The 17,153-nt window shown below is 43.2% G+C and overlaps 2 protein-coding genes across 3 annotated transcripts in view; both read left to right on the top strand.

Moving 5' to 3' along the window:
- appa (amyloid beta (A4) precursor protein a) overlaps positions 1 to 12,799 on the top strand; it is a 33,822-nt gene extending 21,023 nt beyond the window's left edge. For both annotated transcript variants that reach the window (XM_056370303.1, XM_056370302.1), the window contains 10 exons: positions 3,202 to 3,335; positions 4,301 to 4,375; positions 4,466 to 4,624; positions 5,006 to 5,134; positions 5,292 to 5,391; positions 6,374 to 6,586; positions 6,814 to 6,867; positions 7,842 to 7,933; positions 9,579 to 9,725; positions 10,138 to 12,799. In XM_056370303.1, the coding sequence (XP_056226278.1) occupies positions 3,202 to 3,335; positions 4,301 to 4,375; positions 4,466 to 4,624; positions 5,006 to 5,134; positions 5,292 to 5,391; positions 6,374 to 6,586; positions 6,814 to 6,867; positions 7,842 to 7,933; positions 9,579 to 9,725; positions 10,138 to 10,239 (1,205 nt within the window). In that variant the 3' untranslated portion in view covers positions 10,240 to 12,799. The remainder of the gene's footprint in view (positions 1 to 3,201; positions 3,336 to 4,300; positions 4,376 to 4,465; positions 4,625 to 5,005; positions 5,135 to 5,291; positions 5,392 to 6,373; positions 6,587 to 6,813; positions 6,868 to 7,841; positions 7,934 to 9,578; positions 9,726 to 10,137) is intronic.
- Positions 12,800 to 14,095: 1,296 nt separating this feature from the next.
- LOC130165178 (ATP-binding cassette sub-family C member 4-like) lies at positions 14,096 to 16,547 on the top strand. The gene is made up of 3 exons (XM_056370184.1): positions 14,096 to 14,684; positions 14,792 to 14,953; positions 15,048 to 16,547. The coding sequence occupies exons 1-3, from the start codon at positions 14,682 to 14,684 to the stop codon at positions 15,177 to 15,179; spliced, it is 297 nt and encodes a 98-aa protein (XP_056226159.1). The 5' UTR covers positions 14,096 to 14,681; the 3' UTR covers positions 15,180 to 16,547.
- Positions 16,548 to 17,153: the final 606 nt, after the last annotated feature.

The raw sequence follows: 17,153 nt of genomic DNA, 5'->3' as shown, positions 1-17,153 counted from the left end.
CTTGAAGCCACTAACCTGACGACCTGTGCGATCACTGCTGCCTTTGCTTTCACACTCAGGGCACTTTGTACCTTCTAGCGTGAGACGTTTTGTGAAGCATTTACATTTAACTTTGAGCCATGGTGCATCTAGTTGTGTTTTGGAAGATGTCGAGAGCCGGTGAGGTGTGTTTAGCAGTGTGTTCGAGCCATGACAATAAACAGAAACTGCATGCCTTTTCAGAATCCTCAGTGAAGAGCCTCTTAGGTTTGATATTTCCAAATATCAGATTAAAGTTGAATCTACTTATTTCTATAAAAAATGACTTGGTGAAACACGGTGCCAAAAGCAAATGCTCCAATAACAACAGTTAGATACATAGGGTTCATTTTCATGGACAATTTGCTATAGAGGCTGAATGATTTTTCTTTACATTACCATGGTTACAGAGCTGATGCCCTTTAGAGCATGTGGGATAACTACTCTAATTTCAGTGATTACAGCCAATTTCATGGGCATCATCTTATATATTACTTTAACATGAATATGAGCTGTAAAACCATCCAGGCAGGAATTATTTTGCAATGATCCTCACCTCGCTGCACATTATCCTCTACATCCCTGACACATTGTAGGCTTGCTTACATTATTCCATCCTTGTCACCTAGGAAATATGTTCCGGTTAATTCATTCAATTTACTTAAATCGGGTGTCAAATTACCCTGCTGCAGTTTTGAAAATGTGCAGCGTCTCCAAGGCAGCGGTAAGGAAAAACTCATCAATACATCATTACATACTCTCAGAGCACACCTGCCTTCTATATCACGTTGTGATGATTGATTATCAGTGGCAGAACTGAAAATGGGGCTGATTGCTTGATGATTTTCACACCTTGTTAAAAAGTTTGTCCATTGGAATTTCACAGTAATGGAGACTTCTCACCTCTCTCTGTTGAGCTAGACGTGATTGTTCACTCAAAAACTGAACTGATTGGATTTTAAACAGTAACTCACTCCAGCTTTGCCCAGCCAATTTTCCCCCTGGCATTTTTTTTTTTCATTGCCAGAAGATTGTGTGTGTGTGTGTGTGTGTGTGTGTGTGTGTGTGTGTGTGTGTGTGTGTGTGTGTGTGTGTGTGTGTGTGTGTGTGTGTGTGTGTGTGTGTGTGTGTGTGTGTGTGTGTGTGTGTGGTGTGTGTGTGTGTGTGTGTGTGTGTGTGTGTGTGTGCGCAGATGGGGCTTGTGCCTTATAGTGGGGAGCGGAAGGCAGTTTAAGCGTTTGGCTCTGATGCTGATTTCAGCGTTGTGTAAGGTTCAGTGACCTTGCGCGATACAAGTGTGTGTGTGTGTGTGTGTGTGTGTGTGTGTGTGTGTGTGTGTGTTACTCTGTGTGTCTGTGTGTGTGTGTGCGTCTCAGTCACGAAGTGCATGATCTGCCCTGCAGCGAAACGGAGTCATGCTATCTCCATCTCCCTATATTTGGATCTAGTTTTATCCTCAGTGTGTGTGTATATAAGTACATGAGTTTGTGTGCATGTGTGTGTTGATATAGGTTTTCTGCTCACAGTCGAGGTGAGAAAGTGCTGCAGTCCCTCCCCCAGTGCCAGCACAGGCACACACGGACATACACACACTGTACTTGCATGTGTGGCCAATTAATATTCACTCACAGTCAGTCTTGTGCAAATGGCATTTTGTCAAATGGCTGTTTTTTTTCTAAGTATAAAGCTTATATAATCACAGTAATTTTGACACAGCAAATGTCACTTTTCTGTCGTTGTTCTCTGTCTGCGTTTGTTCTAACATTACATTGATTCATCATTTGTGCAGTTAATGAAAGCTCTCCTGTTGGTCAGCAACAAGAGCAGCTTGTGTGGAATAAACAGAGGAACTTTGTAGATAACATACGCAGTAATGGCCACAAGGGTTAAATGTCTCCTTCAAAAGCCCAGGCTGTGCCCAAAATCTCTCCCTTGTTGACACTCACTATTCCCTGCCTAATAAACACTCAATAGTGGGAGGTAAATTGATATTTCTGCCAGTTTAGATTCTGAATTGCTCCATCACTGACAGGTCTAGTCTCACAAAACTGTAGTTTACACATCTATCATAAGGGCAGACATTGCACTGTGACATTTCTAGCAAAAGGTAATATACATACCACGGAGGCCAAATTGTTCAACCCATTCTGTGACTTTTGGGAGGCACTCCCATAAAATGGTGCAAAATAAATGTACTGAACTAGGGAGCAAATAGGACATTTGCAAGGAAACAAATTGTCAATAAGGGAAAAATATGTCTCAGTGCTTTTGATTTGTGAAAAGTGTACAGTGCAGAAACACTACAGCTGTGAATGTTTAGCAGCAATGACAATAAAATTGGAATGGTTTAACCAAAGGAATTAGTGGATTGCTCCTTTAAATACAGTGTACAGGAGTGAATGTTGAGATGGAAGCAGGACACTTGTAACCCTGGGTAAATTAAACTAAAAATCTATCCACATGATGCTGATGAGTTTATGTTTTTTTCTTTAAATCTTTTTCTTTAAATTATTTTGAGGAACACTCGGCTCAGGTCAAAGTGAATAACATCTTCCCATTGTTTTCGTGTCTTGTGCAGTCACGCACTCTCATCACACGTAACCAGTTTCACATGATGTGCGACCTTCATGCAAGCACACACACTCGCACACAAACACACACTACCAGCCACTTTTGATAACACACTTATGAAAGATAATCAACTTTCCGCTGATTAAATCTAGCTTTCACGCAATATAATGATATGATCCACTTACATTTCTGGCTGATACGTCGACCACAATTCAGTCTGTGCTTCTGAGCCCACAGGATAAGTTCCAGCGTCAGTGTTTTGGCAGGGGAGCCATATCACGCTTTGAATGAAGTTATATAAATGAGAGAGAGTTTTTGTCTCTTGTTTCTTTGTCTCTACAAAGGACTGCAGGTCATCTGAGACATTCACTTGTTTGCTTTTGGAGGGCGCTGGCTTCCAGCTACAGCTACTATCTTGTTTCCTTCCTCTATCGGTCTCATATTAACCCTATTAACCCATTTCGGGCTGTGTGTTTTGTGTTCATTCGTGCTGAGGCAATGCAGCCAGTCCCCGGTCAACCACATGAAAGTGTGCAATAAAAAGATGCTCCACTGGAAGTCTCTTCACCTCCCCGCCTCCTCTTTTTCTCCCTCTACCTCCATGTCATGCAGTACCCACAGCCACACCCAGCTCCCCTGACGCTGTGGACCACTACCTGGAGACACCTAACGACGAAAACGAACACGCCCACTTCCAGAAGGCCAAAGAGAGCCTGGAGGCCAAGCACCGTGAGAGGATGTCCCAGGTACTGACAGAGAGGGAAGGAAAGATTTATTTTTTAACATTAAATGTTATTTTATTATTTAACAGGCTTAAAGTTGATCAGCAGTCACCACATGTGTGTGGATGAGTAATGGTGGCTGTGCAGGGAGAACAGAAAGGAGGATTTTCTTTGGAGCAGGGAGACGACAAAGATATTTCTATGAATAGAAAATAAAGGGAAAAGAGGTGTGGCAAGTAAAATGAATAGGTGCGTCTGTTAATCCCTCCCGGGTAAGCCGACTGAACCATTTCTATTTTAATTGTATTCTTTAATCAAGCGGCTCGCTCTCCGGCGGAGGGCCAGATGGTCCTCGGCAACGTCACAGCTTTTTCAAAGCTCCAGACAAGAACACTGACACCCTTCTACTGCACTTAGAGCAACGTTTTTGTTGCTCGAAGAGCGCCGCTCTGGTTAGGTCTGCTACTTGTTGTTGCTTGGAGAGCTACAGACGCAGCATCATCCGATTTCACACAGTTGACTTCACCCTTACAGATACTGTGAGGCCACGTCTTTTGGAAAAGGCCTGAGCTGAATGAAAAAAGTGAGTCGGGGGGAAAAAAACTACAGAGGATGTACAATCATCTTTCCAAAGAAGAAGAGACCAAACAGGGAACAGAAACTGTTTATTTCAGACTTCAGAATATAACCCCCCCAATGTGATTTACCAAAAAAAAACTCCCTCATATCAACACGATCTGAAGGGATTATTTACACAGACTGGAACAATCAAATGTTTACCCTCTGCATTCTAGATGCTATCGTTTCATAGCCATGTAAAACGTCATATTTTCCTCCATTTAGACAGCCGTGAAAAGATCAGATCTGTGCCACAAAGAGCAATGATATGTTTCACTCAAGTGTAAAATCGACCCGGGATAGAACATCTGAAAAGATAAAGTTGATCGACAAGTCTAATTAATGTTTTCCCATCCTTTTCTTGTGCTCAGGTGATGAGAGAGTGGGAGGAGGCTGAGAGGGAAGCCAAGAATCTTCCACGTGCTGACAAGAAAGCCGTCATCCAGGTAAGACATTTACAAAACCAGTTTTAGTTTTTTTATTTATTTTTTTTTTGGTGCCCTTTCATTGCTCTGATGTTGTGTTTATGCCTGCAGCGTTTCCAGGAGAAGGTGGAGGCGCTGGAGCAGGAGGCGGCCAGCGAGCGCCAGCAGCTGGTGGAGACCCACATGGCCCGGGTGGAGGCTCTGCTCAACGACCGCCGCCGCCTGGCTCTGGAGAGCTACCTGACCGCCCTGCAGCAGGACCCACCCCGGGTACGCTTCATACGCAGTGCAGCAGCGTTCTCCTTCCCTGTAGCTTTGATTTTCTCGCAGAGCTTATATTGTCCTGCCATTCCTCTTCATCAAGATATTTCTTGTTCTATTTTCTTTTGAAATGAGATGTTGTAATGACTCCCTTTAGCTGACCTGCCGTGTTTTTGTCCAAAAGTTGAACACATTTAAAGGCTGAACTTGTACATTGAATAATAATAGACATTCACAGAGAATGAATGGAGAATAAAAATGTACTGATGAATACTTATGGATTTGTATCACAGCTGGTTTGTTTTCTGATGCAGCCTGTATATAAATACATCACACTGTCCTTCCTCTACTCTTAACTATCTGTCTCTTCCTCTCCCACGTCTTACGTAGCCTCGCCACGTCTTCAGCCTGTTGAAGAAGTACGTGCGTGCCGAGCAGAAGGATAGGCAGCACACTCTCAAACACTTTGAACACGTCCGCATGGTGGATCCCAAGAAGGCAGCCCAGATTAGACCTCAGGTAATCTTACCCTCATTTAAAGCAGTAGTTATAGATCTATACATTATGACTTTGCTTTTTATATACTATATAAATACAATTTTGTATTGTAACACTGTTTGCGTTAGGAGAAGAAAAGCTATTGCAAGTTTTGTGTGTGTGTGTGTGTGTATGATAGGTGCTGACCCATCTGCGTGTCATTGAGGAGCGTATGAACCAGTCTCTGGGACTTCTCTACAAGGTGCCTGGCGTGGCCGACGACATCCAGGACCAAGTTGGTGAGTTTGTCATTTTGAGACTCTGGTCAAAAATAGAATCCAGTTAACATTAGAAACTAAAAAGCATAAACCCCAGCCTTTAAAACGTGCAGGCAAATATAATATAACCATAGAAGAGAAGCCAAGAAAGATGGACAGGGGTTTTTAGCCGAGAGATAATGGAGACAAGAAAATAAAAGTCATTGCATCTTGTTAATATGAATTTTCAATGTCTTCAGTTCAGTGTGTGAGTGCTGACCCTGGCATCAGAGAGAGAGAAAGATAGAGGATGACACACTGTCCTGATTGTGCTACATGTAACAGAGAGATTGAATGCTCCAAATTCCAGCCCCCAAAAATACAATTTTTTTTTTGTTGATAAGGGCATTGGAGCCATTTGGCCTAATTCTTCAGTCAAATGAAACTGTTTGCCGAGAAGATAAATCCCCTTCCCCTCCCTCCATCCTGCCCCTGCGTTTGTTAGGTTTTTGGGTTTATTGGAGTTGCGTGCGTCACGCAGCCATCTGTGTCTCTGTCTCAGAGACTGTCACAGCCTGTGCTGCCCAGCAAAACACACACACACACACACAAACACAGGAACACACATATACAGAAGTAAGAGCACCATCCAGTCATTACTAGGCAGCGGGTCGATAAGAAAAATTGAGCTAAACGTGTCTTGGAGGCTGTTCATCCCTTCTGATAGAGAAACATTTGCATGGGGTGTAGTATTTCCTTTTAGTAGAAATTATAAACACACTGACAACTTTAAAATTTCACTTTTCCTATTTTTATTCTAATTACCAAAGAAATGTTTCCTTCTTTTATCATCAGCAATATTTTCATCATACAGTGCATTTAATGATGAAACTAACTGAAAGCAACTAAATACAAGAAGTTGGATAATAGTTGGATAAATGAAGTGACACTCCCTTCCACATCTGTCCCTCTTCTGTCCCTCCTTCCTTTTGTCTTCTTTGTCTCCTCGATCACGTCCATCCAGAGCTCCTGCAGAGGGAGCAGGCGGAGATGGCCCAGCAGCTGGCCAACCTGCAGACAGACGTGAGGGTGAGCTACGGCAACGACGCCCTGATGCCCGACCAGGAGCTGGGAGACGGCCAGACCGACCTCTTGCCCCAGGAAGACACTCTAGGCCTGGCAGGAGTTGGTTTCATCCACCCTGAGATCTTCAACCAGCCCAACACTGAGAACCAGGGTACTCACTGACGCACTGGACTGTTGATAACACTGATAACATTGTCAAAGAGCAGCAGCTACACTTTGGTTGCTTCAAGGTTGATTAAAGTTACACCCAAACAAGGCAACATTCTGCTTTTGGCCCCTGTGGCATGAAGAACATTGCTTACCTTTTTGACTTTTTGCACAATTGTCAAAACTCAATTGTGAGAAACTTTCTCTCTCTCTCTCTCTCTCTCCCTCTAGTTGAGCCAGTGGACTCTCGCCCTAATCTTGACAGAGGCATTCCCACACGACCAGGTTGGTGCCATTGTTGAAGAAGTGCTGTGATTTTAACTTTTGATATGCTGTTAGAAATGAGATGGTTGGGGTTTACGGCCCATAATATCCTGTTGACTCTGTCACACCCTGCCTACCAGGTTGCCAGATTACCACCTCTATAAGTGTTTACAAGCACTTTATTCAAAGGCCCTTATCAGTGTTTGCATATAGGTAAAGATGGCTCTTGTTGAAGGCATGCACCCTCTGGTGGCAGTACCGGAGGCCCTGTTGTACCCGTTTCTCTGCCACATATGAAATATAAATCTAGATATATAGAAAAGTATTGTAGTACTTTTCTAGTAGCAGGAGTATATTATTATTTATTAACCATTAATAAATCTGTTGGTTACAGTTTCTAGGCCCACAATAAAACGTGCCTTTTTAGGAAGGAGTACCAGTATATGTGCTTCATTATCAATGCTTGTTATATGCCAATAAATCACATTATCTGGTTTCCTAATGATCATTGTCTTGAGAACATATGCAGGTCATAATAGATAATCAATCAAACACCACTAAGTTCATGGCTACAATTCTGTGTTCATTTTATTAACAACTTTGTAACAGTAGCTTCCAGTAAGAAAAAATATTTATTCAGGTTAAGTCAGGTCTCCTCTTCAAATCCATGATAAGACTTGCAGTAAAGTCAGGAAAATGTTTCCCCACTATCTCTGCCTCTCTCAGCCATTATTTGCACACAGCCAACTCCGCTTGACCTCCATTAAGGCACCAGCTGCAGGTGTTAGGAGATTTGTGATGCTGCTGCAGAGTCTATGCATCCTGCATATGCTGTACTATATTAGTGATATTCATTCCATGCTGTTACACCCAGTGCTCTGCTGTCCTTCCTGCTTGAGCGAGTGAGCTTGATTTGAGCAAGTTTGTGTGTGAGGGAGAGAAAGCAGCTGAGTGTCACCATCTATAATAGATAGTACTTTTCCTTCCCTTGCCAGTGACTGGAATGAAGATGGAAGCTATTCCTGAGCTGCGGATGGAGACAGAGGACAGACAGAGCACTGAATATGAAGTTCACCACCAGAAACTGGTAAGCCAACACACACACACACAAACAGCGCAGATGTGCAGACTCATTTGAAACTCACTGATTTGAGTAGATACACAGGTTAATTATTAAACACAGAGAAATAGACACATGAACAATGAAGATGCATTTACTGACGCATGCAAACTTGCACTCTCATCCACACACACACACACACACACACACACACACACACACACACACACACACACACACACACACACACACACACACACACACACACACACACACACACACACACACACACACACACACACACACAGACAGACAGTCAGGTCCATGTTTCTACTTCCTTGTCCTTCTTGTAAACTCCCAAGGTTGTCACCATGGAGACAGGTGTCCATGGAGACACCACGATAGTGCATGCGTCACGCTTGCTTGCTCTAAAATCCACTGTCCTCTGATCAGAGTTAAGTTTTGTGCAGTTTATATCTGTAAGTATTTCACTGGTCAGCTACAGGTTATTGTGCTAAACATAATAAGGCTCCAACCCAGTTCTGCATTCATTCATTAATCTCATCCAATATTGTAATACCAGCACAAAAACCTCAATCCATCCTCAGTCAAATTATAATCCAAACACTTTATTCCTCTCACCTAAAGGCTTTAATCCCTTAATCCCTACATTTTATTACATATCACATTTCTTACATTGACAAGGAGCAGTCAGTGTGTCAGGCTGCCTCCTTGACTCAGCTTGATATTCACTGTTACCCCCAATCAGCGTCCTGTGGGATTATTGTGGAGGAGGCTCACCAGCCTGAAATTAAGCCCCCACTCATTGACACAAGCAGGCATATTGAAATGTCAAGATGCTTTAGTTGTGTTGTGAAGTTTGTGCCGATTGACAGGAACGTCCACATAGTTGGAGACATCAGGACTTGTTTTTCTCCCTTCAAAAATCGCCATTTGCTTCTATTTATTCTTTTACTGTAAGAAGAGCAGCAGGATCTGCAACAGAGAATCTGAAGCCTTCATCTGGTTGTGGGAATTTCTTTAAATCGTTAGTATTGTGTTGTGTTCGAGCTGAGTCATGCTGCATCACTGCTTCTCTGTGTTAAGCTCTGTTTTCTGTAAATCACCTGACAGCCACTGGAAGAAATTAAAGTCTACACCAGCAAAATACCCCTTAAAAATAAGTCAATTTACAGTGTTTGTCATGTTTATGTGTGTTTCTGTAACGTCTTTGTTAAGCAGCAGCACAGCAGTTGTTTTTTAAGCTAAATTCAACTCTGTAATGATCTGATGATGTAATGACTGTAGAGTTTTAAAAATGACAAAGACAAATACATGATGTAATTAGACAAAGCAAGTGCTGCAGAACAACTTGTAAATGTGTAAATGAAAATGAGGAAGAAACAGAAGTAAATGAGCTGCAGGTAGCAGCAGCTACAAGAGATTATTGTCTCCCTGAGGGAAGTGACATCAAAACCAAACCAAGCACAGTTAACTCTCCCGCTGTATTGAAAACTAAAGCTGCTCTCATTATTCAACAGTGTCACAAACACACAACGACACAATTAGAAGTCCTTTAGACATGATGATTTTAAAATCATCCAGGTTTCAACTCTGCCGGATGTGATTGGTTGTTGCCATGTGACTGACGGATCATCTGTCTGCCCTTCAGGTCTTCTTTGCAGAGGACGTCGGCTCCAACAAGGGTGCTATCATCGGCCTGATGGTTGGAGGTGTCGTCATAGCGACCGTGATCGTCATCACCTTGGTGATGCTGAGGAAGAAGCAGTACACCTCCATCCACCACGGAGTCATCGAGGTGAGAAACAGCTGACCTGTGTTTGTGTGAGCTGTGTACAAGCTGTTCTGCATGGCAGTCAATCTGCTGCGTGAGCGTCATGCTGCGCATGCACGTGTCAGTTCAAGCTGCCTGTCACTACAGCACTTATACTGATGTAGGTGTAGATTTGTATTATTGTTTCATTTAAGTCTAAAAAAGTATAGCAGGAATGGTACACTGAGGAAGAAAATACTCACTAAATATAATTAGATTAAGGCCAATTAATTTTGTTCTGTGCTTTTTTAATTATCCTCATTTATCCTTTCACAACTTTCATTAGCCGTTTAATCAAAAGAATACGTTAGTTGGGTCAGCCTTGTTTCTTTATTTATGTGCACTTTATGAGTGTTCATGTGTGTAACCCCCCACCTGCTCTCTGGCTCACCTCCAGGTGGACGCTGCCGTCACCCCCGAGGAGCGCCACCTGTCTAAGATGCAGCAGAACGGCTACGAGAACCCAACCTACAAGTTCTTTGAGCAGCTGCAGAACTGAGGAGAATGTCACATGTACATACACACTCTCATACACACAACACACACACACACAGATGTAAACACACACACACACACACATGAACATCTCCTCCCACAGATCATGCACCCCCCACCCCCCATCCACCCCCCGTCCATCCCCCCACCCTCTCCGACTAGTCCCACGTCTCTAAAAGGCAGTGTGGCTAACATCATGGAGTGACTGAAATAGTCAGTTACGAGCATAAGGAGCGACTGTAGCCAGGGGTTTTCTTTCATTCTCGCCTGGGCGGACACTGTGGCCAAGCCAGTTTGCACCAAGTTTGTTCACTTTATTGGAGCAAGACCCCTTTTAATTAAAAAATAAAAAGGGTGTTTTATATGTTGCTCCGTCTGGGCCTGCTGATGTATGGAAAAAGGCCCCGCCCAGTGCATCAAAACAAACCCACCCATAGGGGAAAGAAGTGGGTTCTCTCCACACTGATTCAGGGCCAGTGTATAGTTGGGGTTTCTTTTTGGCTTGGGAAAGTTTTAGTTGTGGATTTAGTGTAGGCAAATCTGACCACTGATCAGTAGGATAAGAGGCACACGCTGAACCTGGGCCTCGTTTACAAGAACTGGTTGCCTGCAGATGAATCAATCAGTCATTTCAAAACATTATTCAACATGTAGACATATTCATTTGTTTCTATCATGTTCTTTGTAATGATCATAGAATGAAATATATTTAAATCAAGCAACAGGACTTTTGTAAACGAGGCCCAGTGATTCCCCTCCTACTGCACCACTACTGCACTCACTCTACAGTCTACACTGGAGTATAAGTGAGCCTCCTCTCCCTCCCCTCCTCCTTCTTCATCCCTCCCTCCATCCTCTTTTCTTTGTGCATTCTTACGACAGCTGGGCTGTGTTAAGTCACACAAGGCTCTTAAGGATATTTGGAAATGCTGATGATAATGAATATGTTGATGACGACAGTAGTAACTATGTATTCTGAATGAGCTGTTTTTATTTTAGAGTTTTTCTCTATCGTTTCCAGTTTTGTTTTTCAAAAAAGAATGAAAACGGAGAAAAAAAAAAAATCAGCCAATGTAAAGTCCTTTTTTTAAATTGCGTGTAATGTTGCTGAAGTAATGCTCAAGTCTTAGCTGTTCCTATGTAGTGCATGACAACAATGACAACAGGATTTGGAAAAACAAAAAAAAACAAAAAAAAAAAAACCAAGATCTTAACGCTGCTCTCTCTTGAGATCCTTTCTCACGTATAGATTGTCATTCTAGCAAGATTGTACATTTAGTATCTTCTCGTGATCACGTGACTTCAAACAATGATGAAAAATATATATAAATCTAGATGAACAGGCTCTGCTTTGATATCATGTAAAATACACATTTAAATGAGATCTGTGATTTTGGAATTTAAGTGTGTTTGTCATTTCTCTTATTATTATTTTTTTAATACCATGCTACGTTCCTGAAGCTACAGGAGGGGGGCTGGCTTCATCTCTATTTGTATTTGATTCTCATTCACTGAAATATATTGTGTTAAAAACCCTCATGCATCGGGGCTTTCAGACATTACCCTATTTAATTTTTGCTTTTTTTTTGTTGGGTTCATGTTATTTGTGTTTTCTGAAAAGGGCCTGTTATGGGGGTGAGGGTTATAGGGAGCGGGAAGGGAGATGGAAAAATGTGTGAAGTCGGGATGGGGGAGGGGATTGGATTATCTCTGCGTGTGTGTGCTTTTGTCATTTTCAGTCTGGTGTTTCGTCCAGTTGTAAGCCGACGCGGTTTCTCTTTCGTTTTGTAATCATTTTGCTTTCTGCTGTTAGAACAGGTGAAGTGCTGAGAGGAGGAGGAGGAGGAGGAGGAGGAGGAGGGGGAGGAGGAAGGAGGAAGGAGAGTGAGGTAGAGAGGAAATGACTTGCAGTTCCGGATGGATAGCCAGCCAGGCAGGCAGTCTGTATATATAATGGATTTTCACTTCCCCCAGTACCTCCCTTCCCCTCCCGCCCTCCTTCGTCTTCCTGTCCCTTCAGGCATGCTCACCTCTCTGCCATCAACGCACACTTGACTCCTCAGAGGCACAGCACTGGAGTCTGTATATAGATAATAGGCGTTCACCGTCGAGAGCTGAGAGCGAGTCGGGGCAAGGATGTTAAAGCAGGGATCAAATATTAGTCCAAGGTAAATTCAAGCTTGTAGGCAAGAATCCCCCCGTTCATCTTCATACAGTCAGCTCATGTTAAAGATTTGTCATCATCTCAACATTACAGAAAGAAATACAGCGTGACCTCTCACTCTGTTGATGCATCTAATGGAGTAAGATCTGTGAAGAAATGATGAGTATATATATATGGAGGGTGCAGTGGGGTGGGTCCGTGGTTTTCAGAGGGTGCTCATTCGAAGCCCAACAGAGGGCAGTAGAGTAGAAGAGGAAGCAGGATTTTCTTTCTATCTTTTTCTGTGGGTTATATATTGGTTTTGTTTTCCACTGTGTAATATTGTGCAGGCCATTTGCATTGACTGGGAAAACGCTTTCTACACTGTATTCCATAATAAAGTTTTGAATGTACATACAGATACTATGTCTTTCTTTGTGTTTTATGCAGAATTCAGATCTTCATGTGTCCTGTGTTATTCTAATAATCTGTGCTATAGGTTAAATTATTTTGCATTACACTGAATACAAGGTGGACCACATCCATCCAGGGGTAAATAAAATACCTGTAGGGCTTGTTCTGCAGGGGTGGAAAAAGTACTCAGATCCTTTACTTTAGGTGAAGTGCTGATACCACAGTGTAAATCCTACTTAAGTAAAGGTACAGATGTATAATCGGTAAAATATACTTAAAGTATCAAAATTAAAAATATTTGTTTTGCAGTAGTTTCGCCTTGAAAGTTCATGGACTGGCCTGGGCTTGAACCCATGGCCTCAAAATTCCTGTGCATCTAACCCATTGAGCCACCAAGCCAGACAAAACAAGTGTCTTTCTCAAAGCTTTTCAGTCTTTCCTCTGGGTGTTGTTCTGAAAAGTATTAAGATCAAGTGAGAATCAAACCCACAACCTCTCAGTCTGTAGAGTAGCCCTCCAACCCAGCCACTTGGTCAGAGGTGAAAAGAATCATCTTTCTCAGCACTTCTAAGTCCTGTTAGAGCTTAACCACCAATCTTAGACTCCTTAGAAGAAAGATTATTACACCTTGAGCTACTAGGCCAGAGACAATTAAATGATCTTTTCATTGTTTTTCAGTCTTTCCTCTCAGTGTCGGCCCTTAAAAGTTCATATGATTGGCTGACATCGCAACATACAACCTGCACAACTGCTGTTTTTTGGGCAGCAGCCAAACACCCCTCTGTTCTCTACCCCGCTTAGTACGATCCGGGTTCCCCCTCCTATAAATCAAATTGGATTCTACCGCCTCCTGTTTGACAGTCTGACCTTTCACCTTGGTTTGGAGGGAGCACGGGCTACAAACATTTGGGTAAGTTCAATTCATTGAAATATCACTAAACAACTATGAAAATAAGTAACATCAAATGCCTTTGTGTAGCTCTGCCATTAACTTCCATGTCATGTCAAAGGAAATCAGAAGTGAGTAGTCTCAAATTCAAAATAACCAAATTATTCACAGTTAGCTAATTTGGCAGGCTGAGTTAGCCCCACATGCTCAAGCTTCCGTGTTGACTTTCAAACATCCTAACTGGTGATATCATTGATAGGAAATATTGGAAAAGGCAAAGAAAACTCAAAACAAAGGGTCCAGAGGGAAGGACGGTCTGCAGTTCTTTAGTCAGGAATTTGACACCACATTTCATTGGTGTTTGTGTTTGTGTGCACTTCAGGTCTTCTCTGGCCCGTTTTCTCTCTTCAGTCAGCAGCCTGGACAGAAAACGTGTATAAATAACATTGACAAAAGGAAGATGTCATGATGAGCATCTCTGCTCAAAACATGGATAAAAATGAATAAAATCAAAAATGATTTACTTTGTCAGCATCTATTAAAGTATCTTACTGGTCTCGACATTGAACACCTGTAGCAGCCCTCAGACAACAAACATTTTCATAGACTGTAAAAAGTATATCTAAGGAGGCATGACAGGTAACTACATTACACAATTCACAATAGTGCTTATTTACCAAAGGTAATGACGAGACAGTATACTATGTTGTTGTTGTTGTTAGAAATCAGTGTTTGTGTAGTTATTGGTTGTTTTATTTTTGGAGCCTCTTTGTGTTTCTTCAAACATCCGGTGGAAGTTTAAGGGCACAACATTGTTTGTTTGTTTACTTACTAAAACATCAAAATGTAAAAATGTCCTGTATCAACATGTCTTTGTCTTCGTGTGTGTGTGTGTGTGTCAGGGCTTGAGGCCGGAGAGGTGGGGCTCGTGCTGACCTACGCCGTGACGCTGATAGGAAACTTCCAGTGGAGCGTGAGGCAGAGCGCGGAGGTGGAGAACATGGTGAGGACGGAGCCGCCGGTCCGGGGGGGTCGAGTCAGAGCCGGAGGCCGGAGGCCGGAGGCCGGAGGGTCGGTGCGGGGACTCAATCAACCTCTTTATGTCCTCAGATGACCTCGGTGGAGCGGGTGGTGGAGCGCACAGAGCTGAAGAGCGAGGCACCCTGGGAGACCCAGAAGCGTCCTCCTGCCGACTGGCCCAGCCGAGGACCGGTGACCTTCAACCGGGTGAACTCAAGAGACATCAGCGCCACTCTCCAACCGCACGAGAAGGTGAGACGTGACGGCCGGTTTCGAGCTCGTGAGTTTACGCACATGATGTCAGTGCATGTGCCGGTTTCATGTCCGTGTGTTCCCGCTGCGTCAGGTCGGGATCGTGGGGAGAACGGGCGCCGGGAAAAGCTCCCTGGTGTCGGCCTTGTTCCGCCTGGCTGAGCCGCAGGGAGAGATCCACATAGACGGCGTCCTGACGTCAGAGGTCGACCTTCACGGGTTTTGAATGTTTTCAACATGCTTGTTAGAATTGAGCAATGTTATTATTGAAGTGACTCCGTGTAATCAGCTGTTTTACTGAGGTGTGACTGTACAAGTGTCTGTATTTATTTATGTGTGGACTCCTACATGTATTTCACGGCTGTGATAGAAAGTTGATCTAGAATTGTTGAACTCAGTCAGTGTGTGTGATCTGAATCCATTTTATCAGGGACTTTTTAGAGCATGGACTCTTTTTAATCCACAGGGCCAGACTGGATGTTCAGGACAACAGTAGACCTGGTCTCACCCAGCGTCTGGTTTCAGCTGGGACAGTGAAGCTGAGACACATAGTGGACGCTGCAGGTCCAGGACTCTACAACAAAGAGGCAGTAGCTTCTCTACTGGGCCTGAGGTCACATCGTCACACCAGAGACATTTTAAACACATGGACTAAAAGACTGAGTGAAGAAGAATCAGGAATGATACAGGACTATTGTTCTGGAATAGACACTCCTGATGGAACGGACCCTTTTCCTGAACTGGGTCTTAAAATAGACCACACTGGACTGACTGGACCACTGTTGGTCTATAAACATGCTGCACCTGCAGACCTCTACATGCTCAATGGGAAAGCTCTGTATAAATACTGTGTACAAGCTTTAAACAAGAGAAAGTTGAGTGGTAGAACAGACAATGTGTGGAGAAGGGAATTAAAGGTGCAGGATCGCTGTAAACCGGTGTGGAGGCTGTTTTATAAACCGCCTTTAAACGAGGTCAGGTGATCTGCAGTGGAGAATCCTGCAGGGAGCGCTGGCTGTCAACAGCTTGGTCTATAAGATCAACCCCACAGTGTCTTTTAAATGTCCTTTCTGTCAGGAAACAGAAACTGTTTTTCACTCTTTCCTAAAATTTAAAAGACTTGAAGTTCTGTTTGAGACTCTGAAAACTTTGTTTTTAAACTGTGGTGAGAGTTTGTGTGAAACTGCTTTTATTTTTGGTGCTGGCTACAAAAAAGAAAATGCAAAGAAGTGGCAGCTGTTGAACTTTGTAGTGGGACAGGCTAAACTGTCCATTTATAAAAGCAGGAAGAACAAAGTAGAAGGTGTTTCAGGTGGGGAGCTGCTGTCAGTGTTTAAGTCGTTGGTGAAAGCCAGAATCACAGCAGACTTCAGATTTTACTTACTCATGAATAATGTTGATGGGTTTCTGTCTCAGTGGTGTTTCACTGCAGCTCTCTGTTCTATTGTTGAGGGGAAGCTGATTTTTAACTCTGTGTTTTTATGAGATTTTTATAAACCATGTTGGTTGTTTTGTCTGAGGATTATGTTCTGTTGATATTGTTCTATTTATTAGAAAATAAATGTGTTTTCTAAAAATCAAAAAAAAAAATCTCTCTGTCTCTCTCTCTGTCTCTCTGTCTCTCTCTGTTTCTCTGTCTCTGTGTCTCTCTCTGTCTCTCTGTCTCTCTCTGTTTCTCTGTCTCTGTGTCTCTCTCTGTCTCTCTGTCTCTGTCTGTTTCTCTGTCTCTGTGTCTCTCTCTGTCTCTCTGTCTCTCGTCTCTCTCTGTTTCTCTGTCTCTGTGTCTCTCTCTGTCTCTCTGTCTCTGTCTGTTTCTCTGTCTCTGTGTCTCTCTCTGTCTCTGTGTCTCTCTCTGTCTCTCTGTCTCTGTCTCTCTCGCTCTCTGTCTCTCTCTCTGTCTCTGTCTGTCTCTCTCTCTCTCTCTCTCTCTCTCTCTCTCTCTCTCTCTCTCTCTCTCTCTCTCTCTCTCTCTCTCTCTCTCTGTCTGGGCAGCTTTCAGCTCCTGCACCAAGAAGCAGCTGTACCTCAGCTGCATCAAGGTGCTGAACCTCCGCTCTCTGGATGGAGTCCGGGAGTCCAGGTGGACAGAGGTATTTGGCTCAGACTCTTGTAATGACAGTGGCTTTACTGCGGTGTAATGCAGCTGTTATTGAAGTGAAGGATGTTTGGGATGCGAAGGAAGCGCAGCTTGTGGTTTCAG

Source organism: Seriola aureovittata, chromosome 24 (genome assembly GCF_021018895.1).
Source record: "Seriola aureovittata isolate HTS-2021-v1 ecotype China chromosome 24, ASM2101889v1, whole genome shotgun sequence".
In the NCBI taxonomy this organism is placed as follows: domain Eukaryota; kingdom Metazoa; phylum Chordata; class Actinopteri; order Carangiformes; family Carangidae; genus Seriola; species Seriola aureovittata.
This window is presented reverse-complemented; position numbering and strand designations above follow the sequence as displayed.